Source organism: Anolis sagrei, chromosome 2, assembly GCF_037176765.1.
Source record: "Anolis sagrei isolate rAnoSag1 chromosome 2, rAnoSag1.mat, whole genome shotgun sequence".
Lineage (NCBI taxonomy): Eukaryota > Metazoa > Chordata > Lepidosauria > Squamata > Dactyloidae > Anolis > Anolis sagrei.
This window is the reverse complement of record NC_090022.1, coordinates 14,563,568-14,584,076: the sequence shown is the minus strand read 5'-3', so window position 1 is coordinate 14,584,076 and position 20,509 is coordinate 14,563,568. Positions and strand designations below refer to the sequence as shown.

Sequence of the window (20,509 nt, the reverse complement as noted above, 5' to 3'; positions counted from 1 at the left end):
ATACTTTTTTTGGGTTTCAAGGTTTAGAAAATTGAGGTGCACATTAGATTTGATAGTGGACTAGACCCGAGTAAATCTGAGTATTTACGTGGAATCTCTTTCCCTGTAGTTATTTCTTGCTCAATGTCAACATTCTCACCAAATGAAGGCTTGTACAGGTGGCACAAACTCATGTCTATTTATTACAAAAGAACTACAAACAATAATGCATGAATTTCCTTTACTTCTGCACCAATTATTGTAATTTCATAGACATTTTCTCCCTGCTGGTCTTCTCTCACCTCTAGAGCCTAGGCGCCATGGCTTTTGCCCAAAATTACATATTGACCTTGCACCTATTTTACACATTCCCAAATCACTGTGCGTGTTTGTGCCTTCAATCGCCTCTTGATTTGTAGCAAACCCTATGAATTTCATAGGGAGTTTTTCGACAAGAAATACTCAGAAGCAATTTTATCGCTTCTGTCTTATGAAAAATGTTATGTATTGGCAGTCTGCCTTCCAAATACTAACCTGAGCTGACCCAGCATGGCGTCCACTATGCTGAACTCATTTAAGTTCCAAACTTTTCAGCTTCCATTTCTCTCTATAACAGCGGTTCTCAACTTGTGGGTCCCCAGATGTTTTGGCCTTCAACTCCCAGAAATCCTAACAGCTGTTAAACTGGGATTTATGGGAGTTGCAGGCCAAAACACCTGGGGACCCACATGTTGACAACCACTGCTCTATAATATTGGAAAGTAGAAAGGAAAGAAAGCATTCTCCAGGGTAGCTGACACTTAAGGAAGCATCAATATACTTGTCTTGGATTTAGATTCGACAGGCCACAACGACATGCTGATTCTTATTCTCATGGTCTGAATGGCTTTCTCCTAGTGGCTTTAAAAATTATTTTAATTTACAATAAGAACAGTTCTTATTTTTATCATATACTGCCCTCCCAATGGGGTTCTAATCATATTTAGTCTGGTTTAGCCACTGCATAGAACATTTCCTTTCTTCTTTTTGCATGGATTTGTTCAGGCTCAGCTGATACTGTAAATACTCATGTATAAATTTAGAAATTTTATCCAAAATTTCAACCCACAAAAACCTGGACTGACGTATCCACATGTCAATGTGCATACCCTACTTTAACTCCTATTTTAAAAGGAACAATTCCCTTCTCTGAGTTGAGTGGTGAAAGGCAAGAGCTTAGTTCATCCTGGGGAAATGTAAAAGAAAGACCTACCCCATATCCTCTTTCCCCAATGATGCCACTAGTGGTCTTTCTGAATGTCTTGGTGAGGAAATGGCAGAGCCATTGGCAGCTGACCTCCTGCAATGGCATTGTGTCATGTATCATGTTCCGCAGTTGATGGTGATCATGTTCAACTGCAGAACATGATACCAGGCCTCACAGTTGGTAACGGAAGGATTAATGTAAGTCTTAGTTCTAAAGGGTTGAGTAATCTGTAAGTAAGAGTTCATGGGTGAAAGCAATTAAGTGCAGGTATGCAAGAGATAGGTTGCAGCTGGGTGTTTCTGGATACAAGGAGCTAGCCTTGGGATTGATCTTCTGGGGGAAAAGTATTTGTCTTATTTTGGTGGTAAATGCTGCTGGTTTTCCCCCCAGGTTTGTGGATTTTCAGTATCCTGACCTGTCTCCTGTACTCTTGGAACCCTGGAACCTTGAATCTTTGGACTACGGTATAGACTCTTGATCCCTGGACTTTGTTTACTGAACTCACAGCGTTTGACCACTGGACTAGACCTTTTGACTACGGTGTTAACTTGAACCTGCAACAGTGTTTGTTGTCAGTTTTTATTTTATATTCTGTGGCTGAGTGCTATCTTTATGTTTTATATTCTAGACTATTCAAACAGCCAGACAGCAAGTGCTGCTTTAATTAAATTGTTTAACTCAAACTAGGAGTTTGTTTGGTTCACCTCTGCCGGAATAACGGCACAGCCCTGGCAACGTGACACATTGCTACTTTCCCCTCTCCACAGAAAGACCCTTGGCTTATACATGAATCATACCGAAACCTATGATTTTGGCCCCAAAACCTGCCCTCAACTTATACATGAGGTTAACTTATACACAAGTATATATGGTAATTACTTTTTTAAAAGTAATTTTTTAAAAGTAATTTTCTCTGCTCTGATTTGATGCTTTTTCTTCCCCTACCCCTGCAAGAAATGAAAATGGAGGTGCACAAGCCAGCGAAACCTGGGGAGCAGTTGTACAATAATGGCCCTTTCTGTTTTGTTCTCCCAATAGCTACCATCCAAGGCCTCCACCCAATTTCAGAGGCAATGTGGGCTCCACATAAGGGACTGAAACCGCACTGGCAAACATTTTTGAAAACAATGCAATAGCTGTATTTTGGATCAGGAAACTCAGCGCTGATGGCTTCCACCCAGTGGAACTGGATAGAAGCTTTTCAGCTGACTTATGCATAAATATAGTGTTCCCTCACTTATCGCGGGAGATATGTTCCAAGATTGTCATGTATCATGTTCTGCAGTTGATGGTGGTTGGTGATGAGTTAATGCAAGTCTTAGTTCTAAAGGGTTGAGTAATCTGTAAGTAGGAGTTCATGGATGAAAGCAATTAAGGATGGGGGTATGCAAGAGATAGGTTGCAGCTGGGTGTTTCTGGATACAAGGAACCATCCTTGGGACTGATATTTGGGAGAAAAGTATTTGTCTTATTTTGGTGGTAGATGCTGCTGGTTTTCCCCAGGTTTGTGGATTTTCGGTGTCCCGACTGGTCTTCTGAACCTTTGGAATCCTGGAACCTTGAATCTTTGGACTGGCTTTTAACTACAGTATAGACTTTTGATCCCTGGACTTTGCTTATTGAACTCTCCGTATTTGACCACTGGACTGGACCTTTTGAGTACGATGTTATCTTGAACCTGCAATGGTGTTTGCTGTCAGTTTTTTATATTCTGTGGCTGAGTGCTATCTTTATGTTTTATGTTTTGGACTATTAAAATGACCAGGAAGTAAGTGCCGTTTTAATTGAATTGTTTGATACAAACTGGGTGTTTGTTTGATTCACCTCTGCCAGAATAATGGCAGAGCCCTGGCATCGTGACAGAATATTTTTCTCCCAAAATCAGTCCCAAGGCTAGCTTCTTATATCTCTTGCATACCTCCACCCTTAATTGCTTCCACCCCAGGAACTCTTACTTACAGATTACTCAACCCTTTAGAACTAAGACTTATATTAACCCTTCTATCACCAACCACTATCAACTGCAGAACATGATACATGACAAGGACCACCCGCAAAAAGTGAAAATCCGTGAAGTAGGGACGATATATATATGTTTATCAAGTTCCAAGGGTGAGGCAGAAGCGAGGAGAGTTTTAAAGGCACCACAGACTTTTTTTTTTTGCTTGCTATATCTGCTTTGCAATCTCTCTTGATTGGCTGCCTCTCTCCCAAGAGGGAGGGTGAAACCCCTTTCCATCATTGCCAGGAGGCAGGATTAGAACGCCGCTCTGGGCAACGGCAACCATTCATAAACGGGGAGGCAAACACCCACGAAACAGCAAGTCCTCAAAAAGTGAACCACGAAGTAGCAAGGGAACTACTTCGTGGTTTGCTTTTAACAGACTCACTGTTTTGCGGTTTTCAAAAAATATTACTTTAAAATATATATTGCGGTATTTTCAGTTTCGCGGGTTTTTGCCGCCGCCACTCTCTGAGGCACTTTCCCTCCCCAGTCCTCCCTCCCTCCAGCCTTGAAGGGTCTTTCCTTCCTTTCATTCACTTTATTTTAAATTTATAAAGATTTAAAATAGTGTATAACTACTAAAATAATGTATAAATATTAAAATGAATATAGTGTCCCTGCATCACAGTTTTTCACTTATTGCGGGAGATCCTGGAACATAACCCCCGCAATAAGTAAGGGAACACTGTATACGTTAATATGATCTCCCTGCTCTGCCCATCCCAACCAGAAGAGATCTATGTTTTGGGGACCTCTCCCTCTTTGTGGGTTCTTTTATGGACCACAAGATGTGCGCTGCAAGTAAAACATCTCCCACAAGTGAGGCAGGCGTAGGGTTTCTCTCCAGTATGAATTCTCTGGTGTTGCATAAGGTGCGCACTCTGGCTGAAGCTTTTCCCACAAGTCCCACACTTGTATGGCTTCTCGCCCGTGTGGGTCCTTTCGTGCTTCACCACATCCGAACTGGTCGTGAAGCTTTTGCCGCACAGTGAGCATCTGTACGGCTTCTCCCCCGTGTGGATCCTTTTGTGTTTGACCAGGTCTGAACTGGAACGGAAGCTCTTCCCACAAGCCGGGCACTTGCAGGGTTTCTCCCCGGTGTGAGTCCTCTCGTGTTGTGTGAGAATCATGCTCTGACTGAAGCTTTTGCCACAGTAGGAGCATTTGTAAGGTCTCTCCCCTGTGTGGCTTCTCTGGTGCTTCACCAGCCCTGAGTTCGAAGCAAAGCTTTCCCCGCAAGTGAGGCAAGTATAGGGTTTCTCGCCTGTGTGGGTTCTCTCATGCTGGATCAGGTTTGAGCTTCGCTTGAAACTTTTCTCACAAAGAGAGCAATTGTATGGTTTTTCCTCTGTATGAGTCTTCTTATGATTGACAAAGTTTGAACTGGTTGTGAACCTTTTACCACAATCAGGGCACTGATACGGTCTCTCGCCAGTGTGGGTTCTTTGATGAGTCATGAGATGCGCATTGGAACAGAAGCTCTTCCCACACAAGAAACATTTATATGGCTTTTCTGCCGTATGGAAACGTTCATGAACTATAAGATAGGAGCGCTGGTTGAATCGCTTCTCACACACTGAGCACTGGTATGGTTTCTCCCCCGTGTGAATCCTCTCGTGCTTAACAAGATCCGAGCTCTGGTGAAAGCTCCTCCCGCAGTCCGAACATTTGTATGGCTTCTCTCCCGAGTGATTCCTTTTCTGGTGGCTGATGAGGCTAGAGATACTGCAGAAACTTTTTCCACAGTCCGAGCATATATAGGAAGTCCCTTCCACAGAGACACCACCCACCCGTAAATCTGGGATGATCCCTACTGGATCTTCTGTTTGGCATTCAATCTCACAGATTCGTTCCACTTCATGGAATCTGGAAATGTCTTCAACATTCTCTAGTAATGACTCACATTGTTCCATGTGCTCTGGGCCTTTTGGTTCAGCAGTTGCCTCGATTTCGTTCATTTGTCTGCCAATGCCTGAAATATTGAGAGAGAGAAAGAAGAGAGAGAAATCAAAACACAAACCAACCTATCTTCCAGGAATGGGGAGTGTGTAGCCCTTTGGATGTGATTTGGCTAAAACTCTTCTCATCTCTAATAATAATAATAATGATAATGATAATAATAATAATAATTTTTTAAAAAGACCACTTCCTCAGATGTTGCAAGAAGATCGTGCAAACAGACTACAAGAAGAGGCACAACACCGTTGCTCAGATGATTCATTGGAACTTGTGCCACAAATACCATCTGCCTGTGACAAAGAACTGGTGGGATCACAAGCCAGAAAAAGTTACACAGAATGAACACGTCAAGCTACTCTGGGACTTCCAAATTCAGATAGACAGAGTTTTGGAGCATAATACTCCTGACCTCACAATCGTGTTAAAAAAACAAAGTATGGATTGTCGATGTTGCAATCCCAGGTGACAGCAGGATTGAAGAGAAACAACTGGAAAAGCTAGCATGATATGAGGATTTAAAGATCAAATTTCAAAGACTTTGGCACAAGCCAGTCAAGGTGGTCCCAATGGTGATCGGCACACTGGGTGCAGTGCCTAAAGCTCTTGGCCTGCACTTAAACACAATTGGCGCTGACAAGATTGCCAGCTGCCAGCTGCAGAAGGCCACCTTACTGGGATCTGCACGCATTATTCGCCGATACATCACACAGTCCTAGACACTTGGGAAGTGTCCGACGTATGATCCAATACAACAGCCAGCAGAGTGTCTGCTGTGGACTCATCTTGTTGTGTTTCAAATAATAATAATAATAATAATAATAATAATAATAATTAATCCCCAAGGGGACTTGGGGCGGGTTACATGAGACCAAGCCCAGCAATACAACAATGCAAATATACAGCATAAAAATGCAACAATAAAATATAAGAAAATAAGATAAAATACAAGAAACAGTATAAATAAACTCACCAGAACAATATAAAATCACAATATTTGAACACAGAAAGTTGATCACAGTGGGCAAGGCTGGTTGCAGAGATTAAAAGTTTAAAAACACTGGGTGAGAGAGCAATGTAATGTATCTGGACAGGGGATGCAAGGGATGAAGCATGGTTTAATTGCACCAGGATTCTCTCCTCCAGCTAGATACTTTGATATCTCCCAAGATCTCTTGTCACCTTCCTGGCTGTGGTTTTTGAAAGATGTTTTTCTTTATTTATGTGTTTATTTTTATGTAATTGGAAGCCCCCGTGGCGCAGTGGGTTAAACCACTGAGCTGCTATACTTGCTGACCAAAAGATCACAGGTTCGAATCCAGGGAGCAGGGTGAACTCCCGCTGTTAACCCCAGCTTCTGCCAACCTAACAGTTCGAAAACATGCAAATGTGAGTAGATTAATAGGTCTGTTGGAAACTAGGAAAAACAGACCTCACAACCTCTGAGGATGCTTGCCATATATGCAGGCGAAACGTCAGGAGAGAATGCTTCTAGAACATGGCCATAAAGCCTGAAAAACCTACAACAACCCAGGCAAAATATTGTTTGCAGCAATTTGTATAATAAGAAAATCCAAAATACTCAAAAATTGACCATAGGAGTGCATTTGGGAAATACCTGCAATTCAAAATAAATATTAGATTTATTGTCGAAGGCTTTCATGGCTGGAATCACTAGGTTCATGTAGGTTTTTCGGGCTATAGGGCCATGTTCTAGAGGCATTTCTCCTGACATTTCGCCTGCATCTATGGCAAGCATCCTCAGAGGTAGTGAGGTCGGTTGGAAACTACCTCTGAGGATGCTTGCCATAGATGCAGGCGAAACGTCAGGAGAAATGCCTCTAGAACATGGCCCTATAGCCCGAAAAAAGCTATAAGAACCTAAATATTAGATTATTTATAAATAACCTGGTTATGGAAGAAGCAAATGCATTTTCTCCCCCACCTTCTTCCTTGGTCTTAGGAAAATTTGAGACATAGCTGCAATTCAGAATAGGTAAATTTTAGGTAGAGAGTATAGAAGGGGAGCAGATACACTTTCTCCTCCATCTTTGTCCTAGGTCTGCAATTGAGACATATTTACAATTCAGATCTTTGGAAAAGGGGAGGATTTCCCTCTCCCACCCATTGCTGTTCCTTTCCTCTCTGCATTCAAGCAAAGCAGAAATACAAAAATTAAATAAAAAAAGAGGGAAATTAAATTTAGGAAACTCTTCCCCTTTCCACCTGCATTGGACTCACCTTGCTGGAAAGGTGCAGCAAAAACAATGACTTTACAGCTGGAAGATCAATTGCAATTTGCACATTTCCCAAAGGATTTCCCTGCTTTGCTCCACCAATTGAATAGGCAGGAATTGCTGGGGGGAGAGGAAGTAAGGAAGGGGGAAAGGAAAAGGAAGGAAGTAGCCGTCCTGCTTTGCAGTCCTCCAAGCCCAGGCTTTGCAAAAAAATAAAAATAAAATAAGATCATGTTTTGCAAAGAAGTCATTTGGGGGCAGCAGAGGCACACTTGAGATCTGCAATAGTGGGTGCATCTACACGGTAGAATTAATGCAGTTTGGTACCACTTTAGCTGCTGTGGCTCAAGACTGTGGGATCATGGAAGTCGTATGACTGCCTGTATTATTATTGTTGTTGTTGTTGTTATATTTTATTATTGTTATTTTGTTGTTGTTGTTAGTTATTATTATTATATTTTATTATTGTTCTTTTATTGTTGTTGTTGTTGTCAATAATAATAATAATAATAATAATAATAATAATAATATAATGGCAGTCTTACGACTTCCATGATCCCACAGTCTTGAACCACAGCAGCTGTTATTAATAACAACAATAGTAATAACAATAAAATAACAATAATAAAATATAATAATAATAATAACAACTGGGAAAGCTGACACGATATGATTTAAAGATCGAACTGCAAAGACTCTGACACAAGCCAGTAATGGTGGTCCCAGTTCTGATCGGCACACTGGGTGCAGTGCCTAAAGACCTTGGCCTGCACTTAAACACAATTGGCACTGACAAAATTACCATCTGCCAGCTGCACCTTACTGGGATCTGCATGTATTATTCGCCGATACCAGAATTTGGAAAGGACTATGATAATGCTGAATGGACTTACGGATTTTAGAACTCTGTGAACGTTGGGCACTAGATTGGCTTTTTAGTTGTTATTGTATTAATTGAATGTTTTAACTATTGTTATTGTTGTTATGTATTTTATCTGTTGAATTGTTGGCATCGAATTGTGCCGGTTGTAAGCCGCCCTGAGTCCCCCTTAGGGGGTTGAGAAGGGCAGGGTAGAAGTGCCCAAAATAAATAAATAAAATACATCACGCAGTCCTAGACGCTTGAAGTGTCCAACGTGCGATCCAATTCAACAGCCAGAGTGTCTGCTGTGGAATCATCTTTTTGTGTTTCAAATAATAATACTACTACTACTACTACTACTAATAATAATACTTGGAAAAGCTTACACGATATGAGGATTTAAAGATTGAACTGGAAAGACTCTGGTACAAGCCAGTCAAGGGGGTCCCAGTAGTGATCATAGAATCATAGAATCATAGAATCAAAGAGTTGGAAGAGACCTCAAGGGTCATCCAGTCCAACCCCCTGCCAAGAAGCAGGAATATTGCATTCAAATCACTCCTGACAAATGGCCATCCATCCTCTGCTTAAAAGCTTCCAAGCAGAGGCTGGATGGCCATTTGTCAGGAGTGATTTGAATGCAATATTCCTGCACACTGGGTGCAGTGCCTAAAGACCTTGGCCTGTACTTGAACACAATTGACATTGACAACATTTACATGTCGAGACATCACACAGTCCTAGATACTTGGGAAGTGTCCAACGTGTGATCAAAAGCCAGCATAGTGATCTTGTTTGCTGTGTACTAATCTTGTTGTGCAGGGGTCCTCAAAGTTTTTAAACAGAGGGCCAAATCACAGTCCCTCAAACTGTTGGAGGGCCAGATTATAATTTGAAAAAAACATGAATGAATTCCTATGCATACTGCACATATCTCAGTCGGTGAGTGTGTTAACTGGAAAATGCAAAGCAGGAAGCTGATTGATTGGTAGAAGCTTAACTGAGCCTAGGAGTTTTGGCAACAGTTACATTTTTTAGATTTTTTTTATGCAGGAGCTTCGCAAGACAGTTTATATTTTTGCTTTCACATGGCCACCTAAGGACTATTTGAAGCCAGCCCAGGTCGGAGTGAGCTCCCGGCCATTATTAGTCTAGCTTGCTGTTGACCTATGCAGCCTGAAAGACAGTTGCCTCTGTCAAGTAGGAAATTTAGGTACCACTTTATGCGAGGAGGCTCATTTAACTAATTTATGATACCATAAAACCTTCCAGTAGCTTGTGTAAGAATGAGGAAGTACTCCATCAAGAACTCAGTGTCACAAGTGGAAGGTGAAGTGGCAGCTCCCCCTGTGGCTGAAATCATGCATATGCTCATGAAGCTGGAAAGCTGGAATGTTAAATTGCCTCTGTGTCTGTCTACATATGTTGTATATCTATGGCATTGAATGTTTGCCATGTATATGTGCATTGTAATCTGCTCTGAGTCCCCTGTAAATAAATAGATAGATAGATAGATAGATAGATAGATATTATTTACTGAGACAAAAATTCTGAGTAGTGCTAATTTTTTGTGAGATTTTAAAACAAATTCGGTCCAATTTTTTTTTAGAGATTATCTTTATTGTCATTCTTTGAATGTCTACTTAGAAGTTCCACTGAATTTAATGGTGCTTACTCCCCCACAAATGTGAACAATTACTTGTCCTGGAGACTAGGATGTGGAACAATGGCTTCAAACTACAGGAAAGGAGATTCTGCCTGAACATGAGGAAGAACTTCCTGACTGTGAGAACTGTTCAGCAGTGGAACTCTCTGCCGCAGTGTGTGGTGTAGGCTCCTTCTTTGGAGGCTTTGAAGCAGAGGCTGGATGGCCATCTGTTGGGGTGATTTGAAGGCGATTTTCCTGCTTCTTGGCAGAATGGGATTGGACTAGATGACCCACGAGGTCTCTTCCAACACTAGGATTCTATGATATTATTAATACAGCACTGATGTATGGCTCAAGGAAGCTGCAAGCAATGTTTCACCATAAATATATTTATTTATATGTTATCATCCAAAACAACTGTCATCCTTATTCACAGTTTAGAACAAGAAAACAAAAGTGTGTAGGGGTAGGGGGTGTTGTGTTACAAAACTTGGAGAGAGAAAAAATCAAGGTTCTACTAAAATCTTTCCAAACCTGAATAAATAATATTTTCAAGTCCCTATGTTCAGCATCTAAGGCTAGGAACACCAGGACTCGTGTTTTCTTGTGGACTCCCACAACCAAAAGCCCCAGCCAACATAGCAAGTCAAGGATGATGGCAAAAGTTGACCACACTGCTGTGCTGGAAGACTTAAATATACCCAGAGAGGTGCTCTCTTTAGTTCTTTGAGCACAGTTCTATCGTTATAGTTCTTTCATGTCTCCTCTCAACATTCTTCTCTCCAAGCCAAATAGACCCAGCTCCTTCAGCCACTCCTCATAGGGCTTGGCTTCCAGACCTTGGACCTTTTTGGCTGCCCTTCTTTGGTTGCAATGAAAGATGTGGACGACAGTTATGGTCAGCCAAGGCCGTGAGGGATAAAGGACACACACACCCTCATACACAAGGCAGGAGAGTGGGATGCCACCGCTGTATATTAAATATTTCTTTGCTGCCATCAAATATTTATTAAGGTTTCTTTTGCTGTCACCTTTATTGATTTATAAGCTACCTCCTTCACTGAGCATGTTCAAAAAAACACACGAAATCTTCAGGTGAAATAAAACAAGAATATGTAAAGTAAAGTAAAGATGTGTAGTGGTTTCAATAAATTGTCAGGCTTTACTGGGTTGTTGTAGATTTTTCCAGGCTATATAGCCATGTTCTAGAGGCATTTTCTCTATGGCAAGCATCTTCAGATGTAGTGAGGTCTGTTGGAACTAGGAAAAAGGGTTTATATTTCTATGGAATGACCAGGGTGGGACAATGGACTCTTGTCTGCTGGAGCTAGGTGTGAATGTTTCAACTGACCACCTTAATTAGCATTTGATGGTTTGGCAGTGCCTGGGGGAATCTTTTGTTGAGAGGTGATTAGATGTGCCTGATTGTTTGCTCTCTGTTGTTTTGCTGTTGTAATTTTAGAGTTTTTTAATACTGGTTGCCAGATTTTGTTCATTTTCATGGTTTCCTCCTTTCTGTTGAAAATGTCCACATGCTTGTGTATTTCAATGGCTTATCGAAATCCACAAGCATGTGGACAATTTCAACAGAAAGGAGGAAACTATGAAAATGAACAAAATCTGGCTACACGTATTAAAAAAAACTCCAACATAGAGTAAACAATCAGGCACATCTAATCACCTCTCAACAAAAGATTCCCCCAGGCACTGCCAAGCCATCAAATGATAATTAAGGTGGTCAGTTGAAACATTCACACCTAGCTCCAGCAGACAAGAGTCCTTTGTCCCACCCTGGTCATTCCACAGATATATAAACCCCTTTTTTCCTAGTTCCAACAGACCTCTCTACCTCTGAGGATGCTTGCCATAGATGCAGGCAAAACGTCAGGAGAGAATGTCTCTAGAACATGGCCATATAGCCGGAAAAACCTACAACAACCCAGTGATTCCAGCCATGAAAACCTTCGACAATACAAGAATATGTAAAGTAAAGTAAAGATGTGTAGTGGTTTCAATACATTGTCAGGCTTTACTTTTACAGAGAATGGTCTTATAACTTGAGTTCCTTAAAACAAAGTTCCACACACATTAATACAAACAGGATCTTTTGAACCTTTTGAAACCTCTTTCCACACCAGCACTCTGAACACTATAGAGGCCTACTATATTTCTTACTCCTTCTCCTTGAAGGGTCTAACTATCTTCCTCAAAGAGGTATCTTTTAACAACAGTTCCCAAAACCCTTCCTTCCTTCCTTGCCCTTCAAATATCCTAACCTAACTCTTCAAATACCAAATTCCCAACTGACAAGACTCTGGCTGCATTAGCTCTTACTTTTCCCTCTGGTTCTGCCCACCTCCAGTTGCTAAACACACCCTCCATCAGCCAACCAGACTGCACTTCCAGCTATGAAGCTGTCTGATTGCTCCACCCCTCTTCTCTCCTTAGCTTTTCCAAATCAGGTATGTTTACTGCTCTTACACCAACCCTGTAAGGTAGGCTAACACATTACACCCTTCTATGGACATGTTCCATCTTTTCAATATCCTTCTTGAATTGTGGTGCCCTGGTGGGATCATAGTTGGAAGAGACCCCAAGGGTCATCCATGCAAGAATAGACAATCAAAACACTGTCGACAGATCTGTTGGGGTAGACGCCAACTGTGTGCACACAAAAGACAACCAATGTCCACACTTGCTACCGTGATGCCCACCTTTGCTACACATTCTCTCTCATGTGGATTTTCTTATGTTTCGTGAGAGCCGGCCTCTCCCTGAAGCTCCTCTCGCAGACCAAGCACTTGTAGGGCTTCTCCCCTGTGTGGATTCTCAGGTGTGCCATGAGCAGCGCAGTCCGGGTGAAGCTTTTGCCACAGATGGAACACGTGTACGGTTTCTCTCCGGTGTGGACCCTCCGGTGCACAATGAGGTTCGAGTGCTGGCTGAAGCCCTTCCCGCAGTCTGAGCAGGTGTACGGTTTCTCCCCGGTGTGGGACCTCACGTGGTCGGTGAGTGCCGAGCTCCGGTGGAAGCTCTTCCCGCACTCCAAGCACTTATAGGGCTTCTCTCCCAGGTGGATTTTTTCATGCTGATGCAAGCCGGAGCTCCAGATAAAGCTTTTGTCGCAGTAGGAGCAGGAATATGCTTTCTCACCCGTGTGGATCCTTTGGTGCCCCAGCAGGCAGGAGCCCTGCGTAAAGCTTTTCCCGCAGTCCAAACACTTGTATGGCTTCTCTCCAGTGTGGATCCTCAGGTGTCTGTTCAGGTGGGAGATTTGGTGGAAGCGTTTCCCACACTCAGAGCATTTGTGTGGCTTCAAGCCAATTGCGGGAGGCTTCCCCCTTTCAGGAACACCTGTATCAGCTTCAAAGTCTGCCCCACAGTCTTCTGGAAGCTCCTCTTTCATAGAGCTTTTCACTTCCGAAGGTTTTGCACTTTCCCTTGATTGTTTGTGATCTGATGGAACAAAAAAAAGAGAGAACTGAGAGTTGACTTGGGCCCTTCCACACAGCTGAAAAAAATCTCACATTATCTGCTTTGAACAGGAATATATGGCAGTGTTGGAGCCCCCGGTGGCGCAGCGGATAAAACCGCTGAGCTGCTAAACTTGCTGACCGAAAGGTCGCATGTTCTAATCTGTGGAGCGACGTAAGCTTCTGCTGTTGGCCTCAGCTTCTGCCAACCCAGCAGTTCAAAAACATGCAAATGTGAGTAGATCAGTAAGTACCGCTCCAGCGGGAAGGTAACGGCACTCCATGAAGGTAGGCTGTTAGGAATGGTGGGAGTTGAAGTCCAAAACACCTGGAGGGCCCAAATTTGCCCATGCCTGATCTACACTGAAGAATGAAAGCAGTCTGACACCATTTCAACTGCCATGGTTCAATACCATGGAATCCTGGGAGCTATATGTCGAAACACCAGCACTCATTAGCAGTTAAATGGGGTCAAACCACATTCATTCTACAGTGTAGATCAGGGGTCCTCAAACTTTTTAAGCAGAAGGCCAGGTTACAGTCCCTCAAACTGTTGGAGGGCAGGATTATAATTTGAAAAAAAATAACATAATTTGAATTCCTATGCACACTGCACATATCTTATTTGTGTGCCCCCGGTGGTGCAGTGGGTTAAACCCCTGTGCCGGCAGGACTGAAGACTGACAGGTCGCAGGTTCGAATCCGGGGAGAGGCGGGTGAGCTCCCTCTATCAGCTCCAGCTCCTCATGCGGGGACATGAGAGAAGCCTCCCACAAGGATGATAAAAAAAAAATTAAATCATCCTGGTGTCCCCTGGGCAACGTCCTTGCAGACGGCCAATTCTCTCACACCAGAAGCAACTTGCAGTTTCTCAAATCGCTCCTGACACGACAAAAAAAATTGTAGTGCAAATAAATACATTTTAAAACAATACAATAATTAAAATGAAGAATAATTTTAACAAATATAAACTTATTAGTTTTTCAATGGCAAGCGTGGGCCTGCCTTTGGCTAATGAAATAGGATTGTTGTTGTTGTTGTGTGCTTCCAAATTGTTTCAGACTTAGGTAGACCCTGAGTGAGGGCTGGGTAAATGACCTTGGAGGGCCGTATCCGGCCCTCAGGCCGTAGTTTGAAAACCCCTGGTGTAGATGCATCCCTAGACATTCCTAAAGTGGTATTTTCTCAGGTAAAAAAACAAACAAACAGATTTTTACTTGCAGTTTTTCTATTTTCACAGTAAACTTGTGTTTTGAAACCACATGGAAATGGAGGGCCTCATATAGCTAAAGCAATTCAACCAGGTACTGAATATGGAAATTCTTATCAATCAGGAGCTAGGCATTTCGTAGAGACCTCTTCTTAAATGTTCATTGCATCTTAGCCTGAAGAAGAGAAGGCTGAGAGGGGATATGATAGCCATGTATAAATATGTGAGAGGAAGCCACAGGGAGGAAGGAGCAATGTTTTCTGCTTCCTTGGAGACTAGGACGCGAAACAATGGCTTCAAACTACAAGAGAGGAGATTCCATCTGAACACGAGGAAGAACTTCCTGACAGTGAGAGCCGTTCAGCAGTGGAACTCTCTGCCCTGGAATGTGGTGGAGGCTCCTTCTTTGGAAGCTTTTAAACAGAAGCTGGATGACCATCTGTCAGGGGTGATTTAAATGCAATATTCCTGCTTCTTGGCAGGGGGTTGGACCGGATGGCCCATGAGGTCTCTTCCAACTCTTTGATTCTACGATTCTATCTTTAAGTCTGTTTTAATCATTGTGCTTGTACTGTGTTTTAACTAGTTTGCCACACTTTTTCTTATTATTGATGTGAGCTTCTCTGTTTTGGGATAAGCACGGGATGTAAATCCAATTAACCAATGTTAGGTTTTTGAAATCAGCAAAGTTCCAGCCAGGCTAGGAAACGGGTCATAAACACTACTTACTGAACAAATGGGCATCTCGGTCCTTCTTCTGCTTGCTCTCTTTGTGGGCACCAAGGATGGGTTCTATTGTAGTAGAGGAATAAAGTCCCACTTCTGCCAATAGGCCAGATACCTGAAATAACAACAAAAGCATAATAAATACACAACGAGAGTGTTGGGAGAATATAACGTTGAGTGTTCTGCTCTGCATACTGCAAAAACTTTGATGTAATGCTCTGGAAAGCTCACATTATTTAGTTCACACTTTTATTTCCCCCTTTTTCAGCCTGGAGGTGACAGGGAGGCGTACAGACTGGCAACAATTAGATGCCGAACACACATAAATACATAGTCAGGTTAAATCACATAACAAAATTCATATAAAAACAATTTAAAACTATAAAAATCAATGACTTCCAGGTTTAAATTCATGTCCATTTGCATCATTCCATATTTGTTCACAATACTGGGTTTATCTGGTTACAATGAGGTTCCAAAAGCTTGCTCGACAAGCCAGGTTTTCACTCTTTTCCTTTGGCAGGCTCAAACCCAGAACCTCAACCAATGGCTGATACCAAATGAGAGACTCCCCTCTGGGCACACAGAGGACTGGGCAACTTGGAAGGCGAAGAACAGACTGTGCTCTGGCACCACAAGATGCAGAGCCAACCTCGAGAAATGGGGCTACAAAGTGGAATCCACGACATGCAAGTGTGGAGAGGAGCAAACCACTGACCACCTACTGCAATGCAACCTGAGCCATGCCACTTGCACAATGGAGGAGCTTCTTGCAGAAACACCAGAAGCACTCCAAGTGGCCAGATACTGGTCAAAGGACATTTAATCAACTACCAAACTCACACATCTTGAATTTTGTCTGTTTGTTTGCTTTGTTCTGTTAGACATGTAATATAATTGACTGGTTGCCCTGACACGACAAATAAAAACTATTTTCCTAAAGTTCAGGAGGGAGGGCGCTGATCCAATATTCCCCAGGAAGGGAGTTCCACAGCGGAGGGGCCACCACTGAGAAGGCCCTGGTTTTAAACCACTTCATTGCATGTGTTGCAATAGCAGATTCCCTGATTAGTTTAGTGTTTACACCTTATTTTATTTTTCTGGTTATTTAATATTTAATGTTTATTTTACTTAATTGATATTTGTCTTTACTGTTCTGATGTAGCACAAATCCTATGTAAAATCATACTACGTATATTTGACATTACTATTGAAATCTGAAATATTACAGAAAGTCTTAACATTAGTTTGGTCCTCCAGGTGTTTTGGATTTCAGTTCCCACGCTTAGGGATTCTGACAGATAGAACTCAACACATCTAGAGGGCCAAATGCGGGAAACATCTAAAGGTGCATCTACAGCAGGGTTTCTCAAGCTTCCTAATGCGGCGACCCCTTAATACAGTTCCTCATGTTGTGGTCACCCCCAACCATAACATTATTCACGTTGCCACTTCACCACTGTAATTTTGATACTGCTTTGTAAATATCAGATATGCAGGATGTATTTTCATTCACTGGATCAAATTTGGCACAAATATCCAATACGTCAAAATTTGAATACTGGTGGGGTTGGGCAGGGTTGATGTTGTCATTTGGGAGTTGTAGTCACTGGGATTGATAGTTCGCCTACATTCAAAGAGCATTCTGAAATCCAACAACAATGGAATTCGACCAAACTTGGCATACAGAACTCCCATGACCAACAGAAAATACTGGAGAGCACTGTGAACTCAAAAGAGAGGGACAGGTCTATACAAAATATCAACCCTCACCACTTTTTCCATGTGTTGCAAGGGCAACAAGGACTCCAAATCACTCTCTTCTGCTCCAAGATCCTCAGGGTCCTCCGGGTCCTCTCTCAGCGGCTCTTCCTGCCGCATCAGGAACTCCTCTGCCAGGGCCACGGCTTGGGTGCAGGTCTCCGGCACACGTTCCTTCACCCAGCCCTGGATCTCCAGTGGCAAGATGGCCAGGAACTGCTCCAGGATCAGCAGCTCCAGAATCTGCTCCTTGGTGCTTCTCTCTGGTTTCAACCACTGAGAGCAGAGGAACCAGAGCTGGCTGCACACCTCCCGGGGCCCCTCGGCTTCCAAGTAGCAAAACTGCCGGAATTGCTGCCGGCACGTCTCCACACTGACCGTATCTGAATCCAGAAGCGCTGTTTGCTCTGCTTTCTCGCAGTTCACCTCTTCTTTGCCATCCATACTTCGAACATCCCTGCCAAAGATGGGCAACGGTTGGATCGTGTGCTGTGCTCCAGACTGGCAACTAGCATTAGCTGTCTGTTGGAAGTTGTTCGGCAAAGTCTCGCCGTGGTGCCAGGAAGAGGTTTTGGAGTTTGGAGAGTCCTCCCACCTTGTGTGGAAGGGTTGTCCTATCTTTGAGAAATCCTGCCAAGGGTTTTCCCACTGCTGGGCTGAACCGTCCTCTTCGTCTTTGATCGGCGGAGATGCCATTTTGGTCACGTTCCCGGTTTGGATGCTGGGAGATCTGCACCTTCCATCTGAGTCGTCTTCAGTCTTGAGGCTTAGAATGGCTTTCTCCATCCTGTGTCTTCTTGATTGCAACTCAAAGGGAAGGGAGTTTCCCAGAATCTTTTGCTTGGTGGCCATCTTCTCCAGGGCCAAGAAAACTAAATTTCAGTGTCAAGGTGCAATGTTTGACTTTCCACCTTCCCCTCTTCCTTTCACTATTTCCTTATCGCAACACTCTTTTGGCAAATATCATATATGTGAATTTACAATTTAGGGGTGCCAGTAAATTCCATCAGACACAGAGATGTGAGTCCAGATAAAAATAATACGTATATAGATGATGACAGATATTCATGGGGGAGAAACTGACCTAAAAGTGGAAGAAAATATAAAGAATGAGACATCAAGTATACAAAATCGAAACATTTGTTTATCACAGTATGACCCCTATAGCCATGGGACCAACAACATAAAGTAAAGGTAAAGGTTTCCCCCTGACATTAAGTCCAGTTGTGTCTGACTCTGGGGGTGGTGCTCATCTCCATTTCTAAGCCAAAGAGCCAGCGTTGTCCATAGACACCTCCTAGATCATGTGGCCAGCATGACTGCATAGAGCACTGTTACCTTCCCGCCGGAGCGGTATCTATTGACTCACATTTCCTAGGTTGGCAGAAGCTGTGCCTAACAACTCTGGCTACCAGTATTAAAACTCTAGAATCAGGACAGTAAATAAAGAGCAACACTCATTAAACAGAGGAATTCCAGACAAGAAACAATCAGGGCCAGCTAATCACCTCCCAAGAAAGGATTCCCCAAGGCAGTAAATAAAGAACAACACTAAAAAACCAGAGGAATTCCAGACTGTAAACAATCAAGGCCAGCTAACACATCCCAAGAAAGGATTCCCCCTTTTTTGTGTTTTGTGTGTGTGTTTTTTTTTTTGTTTGTTTGTTTGTTTTGTAGTGTTGCTCTTTATTTACTCTCCTGATTTTAGAGTTTTTAATACTGGTAACCAGATTTTGTTCATTTTCATGGTTTCCAGACAGGAAACAATCCAGCCCAGCTAACACCTCTCAACAAAGGATCCCCCCAGGCAAGAAGCAGCCAGGCTTTGAAGCTGCAAGGCCATTCAATGCTAATCAAGCTGGCCAATTGCATCATTCACACTTGCCTCAAACAGACAAGAGTTCTTTCCCCCACCCTGGATATCCCACAGATATATAAATCCCACTTGCCTAGTTTCCAACAAACCTCACAACCTTTGAGGATGCCCTGCTATAGATGTGGGTGAAACATCAGGAGAGAATGCTTCTGGAACATGGCCAGACAACCTGGAAAACTCACAGCTACCCAACAACAATTTTTTTTCCCCTAAAGGTATTCAAGATACTTAAATAGTAAAGGTAAAGGTTTTCCCCTGACATGAAGTCCAGTCGTGTCCGACCCTGGAGGTTGGTGCTCATCTCCATTTCTAAGCCAAAGAGCCGTTTTTTTTGTTGTTGTTGTTTTTGTCGTGTCAGGAGCAAGTCGCTTCTGGTGTGAGAGAATTGGCCATCTGCAAGGACATTGCCCAGGGGATGCCTGGATGATTTGATGTTTTTATCATCCTCGTGGGAGGCTTCTCTCATGTCCCCGCATGAGGAGCTGGAGCTGATAGAGGGAGCTCATCCGCCTCTCCCCGGATTCGAACCTGCGACCTGTTGGTCTTCAGTCCTGCCGGCAGTGAGTTTAACCCACTGCGCCACCGGTGCTGTCCATAGCAGCCGGTGTTGTCATTAGACACCTCCAAGGTCATGTGGCCAGCATGACTGCATGGTGCACCGTTACCTTCCCGCCGGAGCGGTACCTATTGATCTACTCACATTTGCATGTTTTCGAACTGCTAGATTGGAGAAGTTTGGGCTGACAGTGGAAGCTCATGCTGGCATGACTGCATGGAGCACCGTTACCTTCCCGCCAGAGCAATACCTATTGATCTATTCACATTTGCATGTTTTCAAACTGCTAGATTGGAGAAGTTTGAGCTGACAGTGGAAGCTCATGCCGCTCCCCAGATTCCATAAAGATCTGCCAAATAATGCTGACTCATTATCTATGTTTTTAAAAAGTCAATTCCAGGGCCTTGTGGTGCATGTACACTATAGAATGAATGCCGTTTGACGCCCCTTTTACTGGCATGGCTCAATGCTATGAAATCCTGGGAATTTTAGTTTTACAAGGTCTTGAGCTTTCTATCCCAGACCCAGGTCACCCAGTTAAAGGGGTGTCAAACTGCATTCCTTCTACAGTGGAGATGCACCCTTGTTGTCATTTTGTATGACTTGCCTGCTCAATAGAAAACCTCATCACTATTTATTAGGGAGAAGGAAAATGAGACATGAGAAATACAGCAGCTTGGGATGTCAAGGTGGAATCAATCCAAATACTGGAGGGGAGGATCCTATTTCAGTGAACCCTGGGAAAGCCACCCTCCCAAAAAAATACTCACCCCAGCTTCAGATCTGCAATAAATAAAGGCATTTTTGCAACAATAGGTGCAGGCTGCATAGGCTTGGCTAGGAATGGGAGCAGGAAGGGACCTGGCTGCCTTTGCAAGCCCCCACCCTCTGCAAAGCAAGTGGCTCTCTCTCTGAGGCTCAGAGCTCTATGGCTTTAACTCTTCAGATCTAGTCCTGGAAGCGTCCTTTCCTCC

General features: G+C 43.1%; 2 protein-coding genes across 2 annotated transcripts in view; both read right to left on the bottom strand.

The window, feature by feature from the left end:
- LOC132765907 (zinc finger protein 585A-like) overlaps positions 1-20,508 on the bottom strand; it is a 37,988-nt gene extending 17,480 nt beyond the window's left edge. The window contains exons 1-5 of the mRNA XM_067464740.1: positions 20,306-20,508; positions 17,116-18,187; positions 15,346-15,457; positions 12,654-13,389; positions 7,428-7,431 (exon numbers count right to left, since the gene is read on the bottom strand). Of these exons, the coding sequence (XP_067320841.1) occupies positions 7,428-7,431; positions 12,654-13,389; positions 15,346-15,457; positions 17,116-17,955 (1,692 nt within the window). The 5' untranslated portion in view covers positions 17,956-18,187; positions 20,306-20,508. The remainder of the gene's footprint in view (positions 1-7,427; positions 7,432-12,653; positions 13,390-15,345; positions 15,458-17,115; positions 18,188-20,305) is intronic.
- On the bottom strand, positions 151-7,603 carry LOC132765927 (zinc finger protein 436-like). The gene is made up of 2 exons (XM_060760229.2): positions 7,428-7,603; positions 151-5,202 (listed from the first exon to the last, which is right to left on the bottom strand). The coding sequence occupies exon 2, from the start codon at positions 5,186-5,188 to the stop codon at positions 3,968-3,970; it is 1,221 nt and encodes a 406-aa protein (XP_060616212.2). The 5' UTR covers positions 5,189-5,202; positions 7,428-7,603; the 3' UTR covers positions 151-3,967.
- Position 20,509: the final 1 nt, after the last annotated feature.

Excerpts from the sequence above, each read along its gene's own strand:
- LOC132765927 (XM_060760229.2), bottom strand. The coding sequence starts at position 5,188 with ATGAACGAAATCGAGGCAACTGCTGAACCAAAAGGCCCAGAGCACATG.